Below are 21,312 nucleotides of genomic sequence, written 5' to 3'. Positions count from 1 at the left end.
GCCAAATAGAATAAAATGCTTTTTTGAAAAAAAACCCCGCAAATATTTTTCCATTTTTGGTCTGTTTTATGTGTTTATTAATTAGGGTGTGTAGGGTGTAAATGTGGTCAGTCGTTCTGTGATTTGGAAGGAAGCCAATCTGACTCGGGCTCAGGACATTGTGCTCGTTAAGGAAGTTTACCATTCTATGGTTTAAAATACTGCTAAATAACTTCCCCAGATTACTGCTCACACAAATGCCTCTGAAATTATTAGGGTCCAATCTGTCTCCACTCTTGTGAATAGGGGTAATGAGTCCTCGGCAGTACAATGTTGAATAATTTGAGCCCAGCAGTCTGAAGCTCAGGTGTGCTGTGTTTCAGTATTTCACCTAGAATGCTGTCAGGACCACAAGATTTCTTACATTTTTGGCTTTTGAGTTTGTTTGTTAATTCTTTAAAATGTAATTGGGAAGTCAAGTGGAATTTGATTATTTTTAAATGTGTCTTCATAAGTTTGTAGATTTTGTTTGATCAGATCATAATTGTCATTGAGTTGTTTTGGTGGGATTTCTTGATATAAATTTTCAAAATATGTCCACATTTTTCCATCTTGTATTGGTAGATCTTGTGGTTTTGTTGTGCTCAGATTATTCCACATCTCCCAGAACTGATTTTGATTTATTGAATGTTCTATTTCTTCTAAACTTTTGTTCAGATGGTGTTGCTTTTTTGCTCTAATTGTGTCTTTGTATTGTTTAAGTGTTGAACAGTATTCAGTTCTTATGTCGGTGTCGTATGGTTCTTTATGTTTCAGATTTGATAAAAAAAAGTTAATAAAAAGTTGTTTTCTTAAATGTTTTACAGTCTGAGTCAAACCATATTTCATCTTTTGGTGTTATGAATTTTTTGCCTTTCTTTTTCAATTCACTTATATATGCTGCTTTTTGAAATATGTTATTGATTTCATTTGTAGCCAAATTAACACCATCTTTAGTTGTTTCAAATTTTTTATTCATAAATATAGTGATTAGATTTTTCAGTTCTTCAGAATTCAGGGCAAGGATGAAATTTTCTGCACTGTCTGAAGTCCATTTGTATCTCTGCTGGACCTGAAACATTTTACATTCTGAAACATTCTATCTCTACCTCTATCTCTATATCTATCTCTCTCTCTCTATCTATCTATATACAGGTCCTTCTCAAAAAATTAGCATATTGTGATAAAAGTTCATTATTTTCCATAATGTAATGATAAAAATTTTACTTTCATATATTTTAGATTCATTGCACACCAACTGAAATATTTCAGGTCTTTTATTGTTTTAATACTGATAATTTTGGCATACAGCTCATGAAAACCCAAAATTCCTATCTCAAAAAATTAGCATATTTCATCCGACCAATAAAAGAAAAGTGTTTTTAATACAAAAAAGTTAACCTTCAAATAATTATGTTCAGTTATGCACTCAATACTTGGTCGGGAATCCTTTTGCAGAAATGACTGCTTCAATGCGGCGTGGCATGGAGGCAATCAGCCTGTGGCACTGCTGAGGTGTTACAGGGCTCTCAAGTTTTGAACTGAGTTCAGAGTGAGATTTTGGCGGCGGCCGCGATGGCGGCAGGGGTTTGATGGGGACGGGTGTCTGATCTCGTAAATGGCACATATTCTTACAAATAAAATAATATTGTTTTAATTCAGCATTTATTTGTGTGTGTGTGTGTGTGTGTGTGTGTGTGTGTGTGTGGAGGGGCGCTGCACAATATCCCGGGCCTTATGCATAGTCAGTCCTAATCAGTCCTAGTTCTCTTGTCTGCAGACTAAGCACCAGTAAAAAGAGCTGGTGGTTCCCATTGTGATTAATGGCCATCAGGTTGGTGTCATCCACAGTCTCTTCCATGGACCCATCTTCTACTGGCACCTAATTGCTTCCTCCTCTGCCTCCACTACTGTCTTCTCCACAGTCTCCTCCTCTGACCTAGCCACCTTTTTAGGGAGCTGATCTTTTAGAGAAAAGCATGAAAGAATGCTTCTTTGCCTCTTCCCTGACATCTTTGAAATAGACAAATGTAATAATCAATATTATACATTAGATAAAATATAATGAAAGGAAAAATGTTTTCAAAATGGGGACCAGGATGTTGTGCAGTCAAAATAAAAGGAAAGATAAAACTAAAAATAATTCAAACTATTATGGGTACTGCCATACAATGATTATGGATAGGCCTATTATAGAACTCTCTTATATAAAACTGTCAGAGTAGCCCCGCATCCTCTTCAACGTGTAACTTTAGGTATAAAAAAATAATAATAATAGTGGGCTAATAATAGGCGCAAAAGCTAAATTGCATGCGTGTCGAGGTCAGAAGAACCATCAGACCAAAAAATATCTTAGACTGTTTTGAAAAAATTTAAAATTCATATATTGATTAAAAAAATTCATATACTAATAATCGGGGTCATTGTCTTGGCAAGTCAATGGAGTTGGACAAAAACTTGGGGGGTGGAGGGGGGTTTACATATATGTCTGGACACATATATTACCCAGCAATTGTGAGATGACTTACTGTACTCAAAGGATGTTCTTCTCCCACGTTATCAGTCTGTAGAAATTAGTTCAGCAAGATGTAAATCATTTAAAATGTAAATTATTAAAAAAGCCACTGTCCTCTTCTATAACCGTTACTTACGTACTTCAGCGAACGTCTGAATCTGTGTTGCGCATGAGCCTGTGAAAATCTTACCCAGATACAGCAATGCTATTTTCTGATTGGCTGATCGGTAGCTATATTTTTTTTTATTTGATTAGGTGATTCCTCTACCTGTTCACGGTTTAAAAAATATCCTAAAAAATAAAATAAAATATCCTCGTAATGTCTCTGCGTGAGAAATACAAGGTGTGGCGTGTGAGCGTGTGAACGGGTTGAAATGCTTGGGTCTCACGCCCAATGCGTGAGACTTGAGAGCCCTGGTGTTATGGAGGCCCAGGATGCTTCGGTAGCGGCCTTAAGCTCATCCAGAGTGTTGGGTCTTGCGTCTCTCAACTTTCTCTTCACAATATCCCACAGATTCTCTATGCTGTTCAGGTCAGGAGAGTTGGCAGGCCAATTGAGCACAGTAATACCATGGTCAGTAAACCATTTACCAGTGGTTTTGGCACTGTGAGCAGGTGCCAGGTCGTGCTGAAAAACGAAATCTTCATCTCCATAAAGCTTTTCAGCAGATGGAAGCATGAAGTGCTCCAAAATCTCCTGATAGCTAGCTGCATTGACCCTGCCCTTGATAAAACACAGTGGACCAACACCAGCAGCTGACATGGCACCCCAGACCATCACTGACTGTGGGTACTTGACACTGGACTTCAGGCATTTTGGCATTTCCTTCTCCCCAGTCTTCCTCCAGACTCTGGCACCTTGATTTCCAAAGGACATGCAAAATTTGCTTTCATCCGAAAAAAGTACTTTGGACCACTGAGCAACAGTCCAGTGCTGCTTCTCTGTAGCCCATTTCCTGCACACGCCTGTGCACGGTGGCTCTGGATGTTTCTACTCCAGACTCAGTCCACTGCTTCCGCAGGTCCCCCAAGGTCTGGAATCGGTCCTTCTCCACAATCTTCCTCAGGGTCCGGTCATCTCTTCTCGTTGTGCAGTGTTTTTTGCCACACTTTTTCCTTCCCACAGACTTCCCACTGAGGTGCCTTGATACAGCACTCTGGGAACAGCCTATTCGTTCAGAAATTTCTTTCTGTGTCTTACCCTCTCGCTTGAGGGTGTCAATGATGGCCTTCTGGTCAGCAGTCTTACCCATGATTGCGGTTTTGAGTAATGAACCAGGCTGGGAGTTTTTAAAAGCCTCAGGAATCTTTTGCAGGTGTTTAGAGTTAATTAGTTGATTCAGATGATTAGGTTAATAGCTCGTTTAGAGAACCTTTTCATGATATGCTCATTTTTTGAGATAGGAATTTTGGGTTTTCATGAGCTGTATGCCAAAATCATCAGTATTAAAACAATAAAAGACCTGAAATATTTCAGTTGGTGTGCAATGAATCTAAAATATATGAAAGTTTCATTTTTATCATTACATTATGGAATATAATGAACTTTTAATCACAATATGCTAATTTTTTAAGAAGGACCTGTAGTCCATAATTTACAGTTGAATATTGGTTAGTAACATGAAAATCCCTCAAGATAACAAATTTCAAAGAGAACCATTATTAACGCTCAAAATTTTCAGTTGGACACACTGAAACATCTGTTGGTCAAGCTTTCATGTAATATAAATTTATATTGCAGATTTTACCAAATGTGAATTTTGACATGTATCAAATTCGCCTTAGCTTGTGTTTCCCACATTGGAGACAAAAAAAAATGGAAGTCAGTGGAGTGAAAATGTGTAGTCTGAAAGCCCTCTTTATGGTTAAAGTTTTTGAATTCTCACACTAACATATAGTTTTGCTTCAGAAGACACTGACATCGATTCATCCATTGGGGTCAAATGGATTCCCATCACGTTTACATTCTGTACATTTTTAAGCATCAACCTTGAGGGTCCTGTACGTTTCCATTACATGGACTCACAGAAATTGTTTATTTTTCTAAAAATCTACATTTGTGTTCATCTAACGAAAGAAACCCAAATACATCTGGGACAGCATGAGAGTGAGTAAATGATCAGTGGATGTTATCGTATTTTAGATGAAGTATCACTTTAGGCGATCTACCTGCAGCAGACTTGAAGGTCCCTCTTCAGCTTCTGTCTTAAGTGAATGAGCCATCGTTTCCTGCAAAATGTCCAAAACATTGAAATTAATATAGGTTTACCACAGTCTACAGACTTCTATCATAATTAAAATTATGAAAAGGATAGAAAAGTGCAATGCCATGTAATCACACCAAACATGATGTAGCAAAGTGAAACAAATCACAGACTAATGGTCCATTTACACTGAGACGGAAACATGTTTTGAGAAAATACAGTACACAGAACAGCCAAAAAAAATCTGTGAATCAGGGATACAGTTTTTTTTTATTCCAACTGTGGCTTTTTCTTTATATCCACAACAGAGTGCACCTGTTCAAAGGTTTTGAGTTAAAATTCTGTAAAAGAATAATGATTCTATCTTCTAAATATCACAACTGTTTTAATGATTAAAAAGCTAAAAAATGGACACATATATACACATAAATATACACACATGCATATATATATATATACACACACACACACACACACACAGACCTATATACACACACACACACACACAGTGTGTTACATTTGTAATTTTTGGAATATAACCCTCAAGCACTGAAGTATCCAGCCAAATGTGAGAAGTTTCCTTAACCTTTTTATTTCATAGGCCTAAAACACTATTAAACAAACAAGTATCACAACCTTACACGATCACTGTACCATTAGTTTTAACCTAGAAGAAAATAACTAGTATTAGTTTATAAAGCCCTGCATTTCAGCCCGAGCCCGACGGGCCCCGACTTATTTATGCACCTAGGGCCGGGCTTCGGGCCAATTTTCACGTTATAGCTCACATGCGGGCCGGGCCTCGGGCCTTTTTTGGGTTATCCGTCTATTTATATTTTTAGACATTAAATAAAAAAATGAGAAGTTGACGTCAACGGTAGAAAAACAAACATAGAAAGACATTTCATAACCTCATGACTTTCATAATCTGATAATTCAACCCGTTATAATTAAACTGACATACTGACGTGACAGTCTCACGCACGCTTTTCCGTCAGCGCGACCCACGATTATACTTCACTTACATGTATATCCACTTATTGTAGTAGTAGCTATTATAGGCCTCTAAAGTAATGTAAATGTAAACAGCACGAGACCCTGCAACCGCAACTGTCAAGACTGGCTCGCTCTGTGTTTAGTGTCCCGCCAGCAGCAGCAGCGAACGTGTCTTCAGCGCAGCGGGAAGAGAGGAGGACGGGGTTAAAACCTTCCACTCTGGAGACTATTCTTTTTCTCCATGATGCTCTGTAAGAGACTGTTCTAACTTTTCATTTGACTGGACTTTATTTTCGTTTAACTGTTGGAAACTAATGGAAAAAAGAATGGACATGTTCTGTGGTGCATTTAAGATAACCTGCAAGTTTGTTTTTAATTAATTTAATTTGTTTAGATTGTAGGCTATTTCTCATTTCGTTTGCGAGTGCTGTTGCGAGCCTGCCTCAGTATTTCAATTGTTTTATTTTATTTTACTCACTGTGGTTTAATAAATAAACATTTATTAAACTAACTGTGCTGCTTAAATAAATAAAAACACGGGCTTGTGTCGGACTCGGGCTGATAATTCTGATGAGCTGTCGGACACGGGTCGGGCTAGGGCCTGAGCGTCTCGGGCCAGGGCCGGGCTCGGGCCTAGATTTGAGGCTCTATTAGTTTATACTCAGCCCTTCCCCCTGTTTAAAATGTGTTAAAGCTGTTCTGAATTGACAAAATAGGAGTAGGAAGACACAAACAGGTTCCTGACTGGACAAAATTTATTTGGGCCTCAAGCACACAACCTCAATTACAGATATGGCATTTTATTCTTTTATAATAAACAATTCACATTAAAACCTCAAGAGGGCAAAGCAGCAGGTCAACGATGGGTGTCACATAATTAATAGTGCATTTGACCAATCATAAATTACCTCAAATTAGTAAGCAATCAACAAACAGAAAGTCATTCAGGAGAGGGTTTCAACACCTTATAGAGTAACTTAACCCTAAACCAACTTTTTTTAGTTAATGATCTATAAGAATGGGGCTTTATTAGTGCTGTTCATTGTTTCGAGTAACTTTTTTGACATTTGAGTATAAAGTGTTTAAATTCTACAATATATGGTGTAAAAACGTCTGAGTGCTGCCCTCTTCAGGTTGAACGGTGGCTACTGCAGTTGTTTTTTCCTATTGGATGTTGCGGTGGCAAGTGACGTAAACGGTGGCAGGTGACGTAGGCAGTTTCCAGCCCAACACGCCCCTTGGTACGAGCTACCACGCCCCTGGCAGTATAAAACCATCTTGTTCCGTCCAGTGTTGCCAACTTAGCGACTTTTCAGACCCTCATAGCGACTTTTTTCCAAAAAAGCGACGAGCGACAAATCTAGCGACTTTTTTTGACAGACCTTATTTAGTCTCTGAGACTCTCCGGTAGTGCCTCACGAGCATGATCTCTCTGTCTCTCTCTCCCAGGGCGCGCACACGCCTCTCTCTCTCTCTGCATCTGCTCTATTCAGCAAGCAGAGATGCAGCACTTTCAGTTAAAAAAAGATATTATGTTGCTTCTAACTCTTTTACATGCAAGTATAGCCGAAATCACAGTACAACCATTGTCTTAATCTTATGTGTATGTGATTTCATTAGACAATGTCGTGAATAAGATTTTAGTGCAGAGATTAACATCTTTGAGAGCTGGTTATGCAGTCTTAATGGACCGCGTTTCAGTCATTATAATATTAATTCCCTTGTCGGACAACAGAAACATTAAAATATAATAATAAAAAACGTTGTATTGAGAATTTTGGCTGCATTAAAATGCAGTACATGAGCACAGAAAGGGCAAGATAATATGACGCACTTATGTAATTAATATGCTAATTATTATATGACGTCATCTAGCGGCATTTAGCGACTTTTCGGACAGGGTTTAGCTACTTTCCATTGAAAGAAGTTGGCAACACTGGTTCCGTCAAAATCACTAGTGAGTCAGGAGTTGGAATTGCGAGTATTGAAAACGATCAGGATAGACTATTATAGCATCTATTTAGCATATCAATTATATAGTTATTTAGATCTTCAAGCGTAGATTTATCTGTATTTAGTTCAGTGGTCAGGATGGTACATGTTGCTGGTTGTGACAGCACTGCTGGACTGCATAGTTTTCCAGCAGACTTTAAAATTAGGCGCCAGTGGTTGCATGCACTTGGCCTGGAAGACCGTGAGTTCCCGCCTAGAGCTGGAGTGTGCAAACTGCATTTTAAACGGGATTGCTTCTCAAACGCAATGGAGGTGGAGATGGGCTTCTCCACACAGCTCGCGCTGAAAAGCGACGCGGTGCGGGAGTTAAGACCGCAGTTTGAGCCAACGGCTCGAATTGATATGAACAAACACCTCGACATCCTCCACTTCAGATGTAGGTAGGTGAGAAAAGTCCTCTACTTCAAATGATCGCTCTGTTGCAAAGCTACTTGCGTCATTACAGTCACTCTCCATTTGAGCGTCTCTGACAGCAGCTGTCAATCAATCCGTCACTGCGGGTCTGAGGTTCACGTCGCAGTCGCTCAGCCCCGCCCTAGGTTCGTCCCCTCTTATCTCCGCTGTGCTCTGCCCACTTTTCAGCATTTTCAAATATTGTCAGTGGATGGAGTCAGGCTCTGACCAGGGGTTTAGTTACACTTTAAGATTAGTTACATGCAGGGGCGTAGCAGCCATTTTAAAAGTGGGGGGGGGACAGCTGTATGGTGATTTGACCCAAAGCTGATGTTCATAATAAATTCTAAATAGAATACCAATTGGCATTTTACTTTTTCAAATTTGGGAACATGACATGATAGCTTACAGGAACCTATTTTTGTTAAATCATACTCAAATTTTAAAAATACTGCAGGACTTTGAGACCAATGGGAGACCATCTATAATTTTTTTTTTTTTTTTAAGATAATAAAGATATTTTATGATATTTACAATATTTCAGTTGCACTACATTTGAACAATAACTTTTCTTTTTAACAGTTGGACAAAAACAGGTGTTAAATGAGTATACAGATTACATCTACAGTAATTTTATACAACATACATTTTATGAAAAATATGAGACAGATAATCTGTGAAAAAAATCAAGCTCCTCTGGCTCCTCCCAGTGGTCCTATTGCCATTTGCAGAAATACATCACTCCCGGTAAAAAACAACCAATCAGAGCAGCGGTCCGTAACTTTGTTTGTGTTCAAAATGTAGAAAAATGTATATAATAAGCGAGAACACCATGAATCCATTTTCCAAACCGTGTTTTTAGCTTGTCCTGAATCACTAGGGTGCACCTATAATAAGTGTTTATATTCGGACTATTTTAGATTGCTTCGGGAATACCGCGGCGGAGTAACCCAGTACCTTTGTGATTCTTCATAGACATAAACAGAGAGAAGTAGTTCCGGCTACGATGTTCTTCCGCAAGACGCAAGCAGTTCTGTTTATTATCCGCTAGAGCATCAAAAGTTCCCTACCGCAGCTTTAAGATAGTCAATCTGCTTTTTTTTATACAAATCTCACCTGTACACATTCTGGAGAGGTTGAGCAACTGCCCCCTCTCTCTGCCAGTGACGTCACAGCCTGCCTTTCCTACAGACCAGTTAGGACATAAAGTAACAGCTATGAATTAAAAGAATAAAATTTGATAAAGTATTTTAAGATATTCGTTGCAAAACAAATATGATTTATTGTGAAATGATAATTTTACTCCGCGAGCAGCACGTAGACAAACAAAAGACAGCAGAAACCAATAATATTGTTACGTCTTATTTAGCAGACGCTTTTATCCAAAGCGACAATCAGGAGAGCATTTAACACACTGAATCCGGCGCGACGTGACGAGGTCCATACAGGTTCAATAGGTTAAATCATAACATGAAAACTTTATCGCGCGATTCGTGTAATCGCGACATACTGTAACATACTTACAGTGTGTGTTTGAAAAAAGGATGTAATCGTCCTTTGCTTTTTTTCTGGGGTGCATTTTATCCCAGACGGCCTAATAGCAAAGTGAACATACGAACGAACGAAAATTCAGAAGAGCAACAAGAGATTTGAAGCTCATAGCAGACGCGCCCAGGAGATGATTCGCTCTGTGATTGGCTGAATGTTACTTCACTCAAATCTAAGTAACAAATCAGAGAACACTACAGGAAATATTCACGCTGGATCCTAAAAAAAAAAAAAAAAAAAAAAAAAAAATAGCAGGGGTCAGAATCACCCGTTTCTAAAAAAGTGCGGGGGACGTGTCCCCCCCGTCCCCCCCGGTTGCTACGCCCCTGGTTACATGTGCTGCCAATTATACATAATTTCACTACACAGCAAACACCAAAAGGTACAAATGTCCGTAAGTGCATCAATAAAATCAAACACTCCAATACACGCCAAGATAAGTCAATATCTCCCAAAAACGTTCTTGCTGGCTACTTGGCCGTTGTCAATATAAAATGATATGAAAAATGACACGAACGAAAATAACCTGCCCTCAGCCCAACGCGCGTGCGCAATACAAGCGCCAGGTGTTTTGCCCAGTTTAATAATATATATATTCGGCAGGGGGTCGAAATTGGGCACAATACCGGCACGGTAGAATCGGCAAGAAGCTCAGCAGCATTCACATACAAAGTTTCCCTGCTAACAACAACAGACCTCATACCTTTTTTGATTCCCTTAGAAATACAGCACAGGTGTTTGTCTTTTTCCTTAATGACATGCGAGGCAGATAATATAGGCAGTATCACTGTGTCGCCCCTTGTCCAAAACGAAGGGCTTACAGAATCGTTCATTGAAGCATGTTATAATATCCTCCTCCTCAGCAGGCACATAAATAAATAAATAAAAAACATTATAGCCTAAGTTTCGTTCTTCCTTTCACAGGTAAGTCACAACCCATTTTCAGCATTTGAAAACCGAAAGTTAGTTGCCACATAGGTGTTCGCAGTCATTTTTGTTTATCCATAAATATATTATAGAGGAAAAGGTGGAGAAAAACCTCTAGGGGGATATAAAAAAAGTTATATATTATAAATATCCAGTGTTAAATATTACCTTACATGAGTTATTTAAGCCGGTGTTTGTCTTTTTCCTTAATGACATGCGAGGCAGATAATATAGGCAGTATCACTGTGTCGCCCCTTGTCCAAAACGAAGGGCTTACAGAATCGTTCATTGAAGCATGTTATAATATCCTCCTCCTCAGCAGGCACATAAATAAATAAATAAAAAACATTATAGCCTAAGTTTCGTTCTTCCTTTCACAGGTAAGTCACAACCCATTTTCAGCATTTGAAAACCGAAAGTTAGTTGCCACATAGGTGTTCGCAGTCATTTTTGTTTATCCATAAATATATTATAGAGGAAAAGGTGGAGAAAAACCTCTAGGGGGATATAAAAAAAGTTATATATTATAAATATCCAGTGTTAAATATTACCTTATATGAGTTATTTAAGCCGGTGTTTGTCTTTTTCCTTAATGACATGCGAGGCAGATAATATAGGCAGTATCACTGTGTCGCCCCTTGTCTAAAACGAAGGGCTTACAGAATCGTTCATTGAAGCATGTTATAATATCCTCCTCCTCAGCAGGCACATAAATAAATAAATAAAAAACATTATAGCCTAAGTTTCGTTCTTCCTTTCACAGGTAAGTCACAACCCATTTTCAGCATTTGAAAACCGAAAGTTAGTTGCCACATAGGTGTTCGAAGTCATTTTTGTTTATCCATAAATATATTATAGAGGAAAAGGTGGAGAAAAACCTCTAGGGGGATATAAAAAAAGTTATATATTATAAATATCCAGTGTTAAATATTACCTTATATGAGTTATTTAAGCCGGTGTTTGTCTTTTTCCTTAATGACATGCGAGGCAGATAATATAGGCAGTATCACTGTGTCGCCCCTTGTCTAAAACGAAGGGCTTACAGAATCGTTCATTGAAGCATGTTATAATATCCTCCTCCTCAGCAGGCACATAAATAAATAAATAAAAAACATTATAGCCTAAGTTTCGTTCTTCCTTTCACAGGTAAGTCACAACCCATTTTCAGCATTTGAAAACCGAAAGTTAGTTGCCACATAGGTGTTCGAAGTCATTTTTGTTTATCCATAAATATATTATAGAGGAAAAGGTGGAGAAAAACCTCTAGGGGGATATAAAAAAAGTTATATATTATAAATATCCAGTGTTAAATATTACCTTATATGAGTTATTTAAGCCGGTGTTTGTCTTTTTCCTTAATGACATGCGAGGCAGATAATATAGGCAGTATCACTGTGTCGCCCCTTGTCTAAAACGAAGGGCTTACAGAATCGTTCATTGAAGCATGTTATAATATCCTCCTCCTCAGCAGGCACATAAATAAATAAATAAAAAACATTATAGCCTAAGTTTCGTTCTTCCTTTCACAGGTAAGTCACAACCCATTTTCAGCATTTGAAAACCGAAAGTTAGTTGCCACATAGGTGTTCGCAGTCATTTTTGTTTATCCATAAATATATTATAGAGGAAAAGGTGGAGAAAAACCTCTAGGGGGATATAAAAAAAGTTATATATTATAAATATCCAGTGTTAAATATTACCTTATATGAGTTATTTAAGCCGGAGAAAGTGAGTGTCGACCGTTTTTCTAGAGGGTGCGATGATCATCTGATCTGATCCAGTGTTGCCAGATTGGATGGAGGATTTCCAGCACAAAAGCTCACAAAAACCCGCCCACTACAACAAAAAACCGCCCAAAACTTTAACTGACAAAATAATGTGATAGAATATTCGGACGGGACTAGTTTTACAGGGGGTCGTTAGAGAAATCTGCGTTTCACAGACGTACTTGGTGATTTTAATCCCGTCCGAATCTGCCACGTCTGTGTTTTTCTCACACAACCTCTGTGATAATTCCAGAGCAAATTACCTACCGTTTTTCAGCAAACTCAGTGATCCTCTGAGAAAACTAATCCCGTCCGAATGCGAATGTCTGTGATTGCTGGTGATATTTTATTTCACAACGCGTTTCCTTGTGTGTTTTGGCCAACGTGAATTACCGTAGATGCTCTTACCGCGCGGATGTTTGATATATTTGCTTAGCGGCAAATAAATAATAATAATAAAACATCTCGGTTACGTATGTAACCTTGGTTCCCTGAATAGGGAACGAGATGCTGCGGTGACGTCACCACGTATGGGAACACCTCCGGTGTGACGAATGTCTGAAGCCCTATACCATCCCGCCAATCCTATTGGCCAAATGGCGCATAGCACCACCCTACGCATGCGCACGCATGATATACCCGGGTGCAGCGCGCCATTTCGCTCAGATTTCATGACTGAAGATGAAGAATTATCAAGGTACGGAACGGCCAGAACCGCAGCATCTCGTTCCCTATTCAGGGAACCAAGGTTACATACGTAACCGAGATGTTCCCTATCATAGGTCACTTCGATGCTGCGGTGACGTCACCACGTATGGGAACGATATACCAAAACGCCTGACGTACCTGATAACTGAGATCCAAGGAAGCATCTGCTCAAGCGGAGAGAACCCGGGAGCCAGGGGCCATCCTCACATCCAGACTGTAGGACTTGATAAAAGTGCTCGGTGAGGACCATCCTGCCGCAGCACAGATATCATCCATAGAAGAACCACTGAGAAAAGCTTGAGAAGAAGCTACAGCTCGAGTGGAATGAGCCTTAATCCCTAAGGGCGAAGCGAGTCCGCGCGCCTCATATGCCAAAGAAATTGCCTCCACCAGCCAATGGGACATGCGCTGCTTTGTAACCGCATGGCCCTTACTTTTATGTCCAAAGCAGACAAACAGCTGGTCAGATTCACGCCAAGGGGCTGTACGATCCACATAAGTCTTTAAAGCTCTCACAGGGCAAAGACTTAGATCTCCTGACCCAGCCTCAGCAGGTGAAAAAGCTTCCAGGAACACTTGCTGAAAGCGAAAGAGGTTAGATGCGACCTTAGGAACATAGTTAGGCCTGGGCCGCAGCAGCACCTTCACAGAGCCCGGTGCAAATTCCATGCATGAGGGTGAAACAGAAAGAGCCTGTAAATCCCCAACTCTCTTGAGGGAGGATAAAGCCATGAGAAGAAGTGTCTTCAGTGTCCAGAATTTATCCGATACGGTCTCCAAGGGCTCAAACGGATGCCCTGATAAACCTAGCAACACAATGGATAAATCCCATGAAGGAACTCGCACAGGGCGGAAAGGCCTCAGCCGTCGCGCACGCTGTATGAAACGAGAAACTAGTGGATGACGCCCCATAGAGGCACCGCCTATGTATTCGTGGTAAGCTGAAATGGCTGCCACGTAAACCTCAAAAGTGGCTGGTGTTACGCCATCCGAAAAACAATCCTGGAGGAACTCCAGCACTGAAGCCACTGGGCAGTAAACTGGATCCACATTACGATTGCCACACCAGGCTGTAATCAGTCTCCACTTGAAAGCATATAAGCGTCTCGTAAAAGCTGCTCTAGAATTCAATATAGTCTCAGTGGTTTCAACAGAAAGACCGGGACATACTAATGCACTCCGCTCAGTGGCCACGCCCACAGTTTCAACAGATCCGGCCTCGGGTGCCAAATCAGCCCCTGTGCTTGTGATAATAAATCCTGTCTGAGGGGAATCTCCACGGAGAGCCCGCTAGCAGACTGATCAGATCCGCAAACCACGGCTGCGTGTGCCATCGCGGAGCCACCAGCAGCAGCTGTTCCACTCTGTCCCGCCGTATTCTGCATAATACCGCTGGGATCAAACGAATCGGAGGAAAAGCATACAGACTGGTCCTGGGCCAGCTGTGAGCTAATGCATCCACGCCCAGGGGCGCCATAAAAGATTCACCGTCTGGAGGTGTAATCTCCATTCTCCCTGTTCCAGAGCCTGTCTGGATAGCATATCCGCTCCGAAGTTCAAACGTCCGAGGACATGAACAACTCGGATCGACAGAAATTTTCTCTGAGACCAGAGAAGAACATGTCTCGTCAGCCTGCACAGGGGGTGAGAGCGTAATCCTTCCTAATGATTCAGGTATGAGACAAACGCTGTGTTGTCTGATCTGAGCAGCACAAGACGGCTGATCAGCAGATTCGCGAATTACTGGAGAGCCAGAAAACTGCCAGTAATTCCAACCGGTTTATATACCAACTGCGTTGTGCAGCTGTCCACACTCCATGGGCTGGTAGCCCTTGACAAACAGCTCCCCAACCGGTCAAAGACGCATCCATCGTGACGGTCTCTGGGAAAGCTCAAATCCCCAGCCGAACCCCGGTAGGAGAAACTCGGTTGGCATCCATAGCTTTAATCACATCACACAACTCCGTGTCACCGAAATCGTCAGATGCGGAAGACAACGGGGTGAAATATTTCGTCTTTCCGCCCACTTTTCCACTGAAAAGGGCGCATGTGAAGTAACCCCAGACAAATTACGGGGAATGCCGCTGCCAATCGTCCAAGTGGTTAACAGACGGACGCCCTAGAGCCGCAACGGGGCCAGAGCTACATCCATGCATTGAGAAGTACGGGGTCTACGACTTCTATAGCCCCTTTGCTCAGCAGAGTTGACATCTCCTGTCACAACACTGCTATTACCATCAGTCTACCACCGTGGAAAGAATTCAGCGGAAAGAGGCGGGCCTCTAAAAAACGAATTGGTGTATCCGTGACAATTGTGCGTAACACCCATTGAGAAATGCCGGGCAAGCGTTCCACGCGACCCAAAACGATACTAGCAGTCTCAAATTTCCGCTTTCTGCAACGCTGTCATACACATAATGTCCGTGCACGGAAAAGCCTGCGGCATTCGTGCACAGGGGAAGTGTATGCATAAGAGCTATTGCGTCCCATTGTGTATAATCCTGAACGTGTCCACGGCAGGAATTAGACCAACGAATTGAACATCAGGCTCTGCCGCTAACTAAAACGGCGGCTGTGCGAGCCGTCATAAACGGGTCGTCTGTGTAAGACCCTTGAATCGCCCCTCGAAATCTGAAAGCTGGATTGCGCAGAGTGTCTGAGGGATTATTATTTATTATTTACGCCTGGTGTCACAGCCCGATCCAATGCTGCTCGAAGCGCTGTTTGCTGCGAGACAGTCAATGTAGAGCGTAGGGACGGCAGTGAGAGTGTTGGATGCGCATTAGCGGTCCAACAGCACTCTATAGTGGAGGGCACAGTCCCTGGCGAACATGAAGTAAAGCGCATGCGTAAACTCGCTGCGTTTCGTTGTGTATAATCCTGAAGCGTATCCACGGCAGGATTTAATTCACAAAGATAAAAATCGGGCCACGTCGCCATTGCGAGAACGTGGCGGCTGTATGAGCAGTCATAAACTGGCCATCTTTGCCAGCCTTTTGTGCCGTCCCTCAAACTCTGAAGGCTGGATTGTGCAGAGTGTCTGAGGGGGCGCTCAAATGATAGCTCAATCCAATGATGCTCGAGGTGGCTTTGCTGCGAGACAGTCAATGTTAGAGCATGGGGACTGCAGTGAGAGGGTTGGATGTGCATTAGCAGTCCAACAGCACTCTCTAGTGGAGGGCACAGACCCTGGCAAACATAGAAGGAAAGCGCAAGCGTCAAACTCGCTGCGTTTCGTTGTGTATAATCCTGAAGCGTGTTCACGGCAGGATTTAATCCAACAAGATAACATTAGGCCACGCCGCTAGCGAGAACGCGGCAGCTGTGTGAGCCGTCATAAACTGGCCAAATTCGCCAGTCTCTTGTGCCGTCCCTCAAACTCTGAAGACTGAATTGTGCAGTGTCTGAGGGGCGCTCAAATAACAGCTCAGTTCAGTGACGCTCGAAGTGCTTGTGCTGCGAGACAGTCAATGTTAGAGTGAGGGGAAGAACGAGAGGCTTCTCGTAAAGAACCGTAATAAGAGAATAAAATTTGCCGAAATAGACACGACTCGATACGTCTTAGACGAGACTAGGTCGTGGCGGAGTTTGGCGCGATCCGTTCGGCTAGAGAGGTAGTCAAACGGCATCGCTATATGATAGCAGTCCGCCATGTCACTTAATCGTGGCAAAAAACCCGCGCCGTTCGTGATATGTGCTGATAAGGCTGCTTCCAGGACCTCGAAACCTCTTGGTGGAGGTCTGTGAGAAGGGTAATTTATCCACCGCGCGGATAGCCACATAATAGCACACTGAGGAAGGGGAAGCGCGTTTCTCCTGTCCGCTCGGAGGGAGAGAACCGCTTATGCCGGTCAGAGCCTACTCTGAGTAGAAGCTGCGGTTAGACAACATAGTATAAAAGCAAAACTGCTCTGATTAACGCGCTCGAGTAGGGAAGAGCGAGCAAGTGGAAAACTCCAGTGCATCACTGTACTCATAGTCAAGCCGCACATATCGCCCCTAACCAACACCTCGTGCGGGGCCTCGGCGACCGCAGAAGCGAACGGTGGGGGTTAGACGCGAGGCGACTGAAGAAATAGACTCCAGAGCGCGGATACTTTTCTTTATTTACCATAGCCGTAGGCTATCACAGAGAGAACATGAGAGAGGCTGCAAACGAATCTCTCATGAGTGCCTCCCTGTGATAAACCCATATACGGCTCTTACCTTTCGTTGACTCATCGCGTCCGCGAAAGAGGAGTTAAACACTGCTCGAAGAAAATCGCTGGAGAACGCGAGATGATAGGGCACAGATGATTCGCTATTCCTGAAGGAATGAAATCTGAGCGAAATTGCGCGCTGCACCCGGGTATATCATGCGTGCGCATGCGTAGGGTGGTGCTATGCGCCATTTGGCCAATAGGATTGGCGGGATGGTATAGGGCTTCAGACATTCGTCACACCGGAGGTGTTCCCATACGTGGTGACGTCACCGCAGCATCGAAGTGACCTATGATAGGGAATCAAGAGCAAGATCGCGTAAACTGTTAATACCGGCTATTGTAATATCAGCATCAGGTAAGATTACTCACGTTCATTTATGTACTCAGTTACATAATGTTTTAATTACATTTAATTACAAAAAAAAAAGGAAAACAAGTTAAACTAAAGGAACCACACATTAACATGGTTTTGCTATTCACCTTATTTTCCATGGCAACAACGGTGCCGCCATTGCGCTCGTTTTGTCATCTTACTTCCGGCTGAGGGACCGGACGTAACGTACCTAGGCTAGTGGCTAGATAACAGAACGCAAATATATCAAGTATTATATGCTCAGTTAGGGGCTGCATAACAATTGTATTTAAAAAACCGATTGCACCAACGATGTAGCGAACACATTGTGAAGCGGTCGGAGTGTTGTGCTGCACTTTACATTTTACATCCACCACCTAAAGAAGAGAAGCACCTGAGGAAATGGATGAAGGCGCTAAATTTGAAGCGCCCACCCAAGCGCTCTTATGTGTGTTCGTACCATTTCATGGACGGGAAGGCGACTGACGAACACCCTTAGAAATACTCGACTACGATGTTCCGTTAAAGAGGACACGCCGGGGGATAAAAATATTGTCTGATTCGGGTAAGCAAACCTTAACTAGCTATGTGTTTGCTCGCCTAACGTTAGATTTATGAAGTCCGTTCTATGAATACATTTAAGATCAGTAACAGGCAGTTAACGAAGTACAACGAATTTTACTTGATTACCATTGTCCACCTATTTATTTAATGTTTACGGTAGTACAGGATATTATAGTACATTACAATAGCTCACATTATTCCTGCTACAGAGATTGCAGGTATGATAGCAGGCAAGCTAGTTACATTTCTCATTCAGATAATGACCTACGTTTGAACACTACAGTTAAGAGTGTGTATACTGTTTTGTTTCTAATGCATCTCTCTCTCTCTCACACACACACACACAGTTCTAAGTTCGGGTCCCATCATATATTAATACTCATGATATATTGTAAGTACTAATGTAAAAATGTTTAATTATTTCCACAGATGTATCAATGACCGCCGGTGATGCAGTGGACAACTGTGAGGGTGATCAGATCCACATGCCCCTGATCTTGCTGAGAGTCACCAGAAGTTACCTGCTGTAATAGTTATTTTATGAACCTTTACAGTGTCACCTGACATTACCTGCTGTAAATAGTTTTTATTTATTTATCTTAATTTGATCTTTTTTTATCTTTAATCTCTGATTTGAAGGAAAAAGTCATGTCAAGTTTGCAAGTTAATTCCATCTTGGTTTATTACATATGGAAATTAAATGTTGAAATTGTATAGGATGGTAAGTAGGAGGTGTCTCTTGCTTCCTGAAAACAACAAACACTGATCAACACATCACAAATGATTTTATACAACTTATATTAAATTATCCATGTTCTAAAAAACAAATCACAGTCTGTCTCTTGTTTAACACAACTGATTTAAAACAACTTATTTAATATAGTTAGTCTTCACACACGTCCTCTACATCCCACCCCAATTACCTAATATCCTATCCTTAACCTAATTGTTCTCATTCCTGCTTATTTACAAAGCTGCAAGTATCTTGTGGAAAGCAGCAGGTCGCCTGCCTGAAACTCATCTGACACAAGGAAGCATACACTTTAAAATAAAAGGTTTGTAGTCTAGCTACAGTCTTGGCACAGAATTGCTCATTGTGTGGCACATGTAACTTGCTGTGATGGAACCCAGATGAGCAGCTTACAGGTCCTCAGCCCTGTACAGAACATGGCAAACCTAAAATAAATTTCAAAGCTTTCACAGTTGTATTATTTCATAATCATTCATTATTATTATTACTACACTTGACGTTTACCTACATTATTCATTGATTAGACTTAATGTGCACCTACCAAATCTTACCTTTACCTTACCTTTTGCATATACACTGTGCAAGTTGATTTTCTAAACATATATTTTGGTAATATTTACCAATTCCAAACCACACCAATCTTAACTATTAATTTTGCATTTAATCTTTTATAAGTGATATATAATCTTTTTTGGCTTGTTTTATTTGTAAAAGAAAATCTGCCTAATAATTATGCATACCTGGATATAAGGCGTTTTTCACTTCCAAATTCCAGCCTCCTCCTTTTCTAATGTGTAACTGATAAACGTTCACTTAACTGACTCCACTGTACAATTAAGTTATTAGACAAAATACTTAGTCTGATGATGGTCATCAAACACGTTAATATACTTTTAAACATTTATAACTTCGTGTATGTTAACATCACACACACACACAAAACTAACCAGCACCATGCTGAGAGGTTTAGACTGCTCGACTGGCTGGTTGCACGTTCATTTTTAAAAAGACGAAAAAACCCTCGCTGTGTAACAGTACACGACCCACTGTCTCACTATGTAAATACTGGTAAGCCTCGGTACATTTTTTTTCACATCATTTTTCCTTGCTGCTCCATCAACTCCTTCTGACAGGGCAGTTAAATATATAGGTTAACTCTGGCCACTTCTTCATATCGTCTAACATTACCCACGTTAACAGCGACGATGGATGGGACAATTTGAGACCATTTGATCGTCGTAAGACGTTTTCATCGTGCTCTCAATTTATAACATAACGTTATTTGTCATTTCGCCACAGTTATAGCTAGCTATAAACAATCTTACGACTACTGAACTAGTAACCGGACGTGCCGTATCGGTTTAGCGGAAGTCGGATGACAAAATGCGGAAATGCGAAGTATTAAAAGTGGGCGGGGCGGAATAAGGTGAATACTAGCCATTTAGTATTTATTGTGTAATAATACTAAGGCAATCATTCTGAATGAATTAAATGCACGCATACAGAGCGCGTGATCTCTGTGACGCCCAGATGCACAAATCAGACCCTCCCACTTCTGTAATAAACACTGAGATACTAGTCCCGTCCGAATTGGTACATGCAAATCACAGACGTCAGGTGGTAAGAATCGAGAAAACTAGTCCCGTCCGAATAGTGCTCACTCAAGGGTTTTAAGAGCTATTTTAACTCCTTAAAACAAAATAATTACGACACAATAATAAATAATAACGTAAGATAATAAGATAAATTTCCCATGCATCAAATGTTGGCAAATACATTAAAGACGATTACCAAAAATGATGGAAATAGGCTATGCAAGCAGTCACTGTCAAAACGTCAATCAATTGATTTACCGATACCCTCGAAAAAACACACGCATCATTTTCAGTGTCAACAGTTTGGATGCAGTATATCCATGAGCTTGTTTGTTAGTCAGTTACCTTATTCGATTTATATGTTTGAAAACAACCAAACTGACCCCGAACCAACCCAAATTTTGTCCACCCGCCCAAGTACATTTTTTACCCGCACAATCAAATTCAAGATTCAAGATCAATCAAAAATCACACGTCTAATTCTTTAATAAGTATTATGCACAGGGGCGTAGCAACCGGGGGGGACGGGGGGGACACGTCCCCCGCACTTTTTTAGAAACGGGTGATTCTGACCCCTGCTATTTTTTTTATTTATTTATTTTTTATTTTTTTTAGGATCCAGCGTGAATATTTCCTGTAGTGTTCTCTGATTTGTTACTTAGATTTGAGTGAAGTAACATTCAGCCAATCACAGAGCGAATCATCTCCTGGGCGCGTCTGCTATGAGCTTCAAATCTCTTGTTGCTCTTCTGAATTTTCG

The 21,312-nt window shown here is 41.1% G+C and overlaps 1 protein-coding gene across 2 annotated transcripts in view; it reads right to left on the bottom strand.

Annotated features, from left to right (window-relative positions):
• Positions 1–12,400, bottom strand: part of LOC113067968 (protein FAM111A) — a 28,493-nt gene extending 16,093 nt beyond the window's left edge. For both annotated transcript variants that reach the window (XM_026240478.1, XM_026240479.1), the window contains exons 1-2: positions 12,315–12,400; positions 4,703–4,762 (exon numbers count right to left, since the gene is read on the bottom strand). In XM_026240478.1, coding sequence (XP_026096263.1) covers positions 4,703–4,756 — 54 coding nt within the window. In that variant the 5' untranslated portion in view covers positions 4,757–4,762; positions 12,315–12,400. The remainder of the gene's footprint in view (positions 1–4,702; positions 4,763–12,314) is intronic.
• Positions 12,401–21,312: the final 8,912 nt, after the last annotated feature.

This window comes from Carassius auratus, linkage group LG30F (genome assembly GCF_003368295.1).
Source record: "Carassius auratus strain Wakin linkage group LG30F, ASM336829v1, whole genome shotgun sequence".
In the NCBI taxonomy this organism is placed as follows: Eukaryota; Metazoa; Chordata; class Actinopteri; order Cypriniformes; family Cyprinidae; genus Carassius; species Carassius auratus.
The sequence above is the reverse complement of the archived record's forward strand: the minus strand, read 5'-3'. Positions and strand labels throughout refer to the sequence as shown.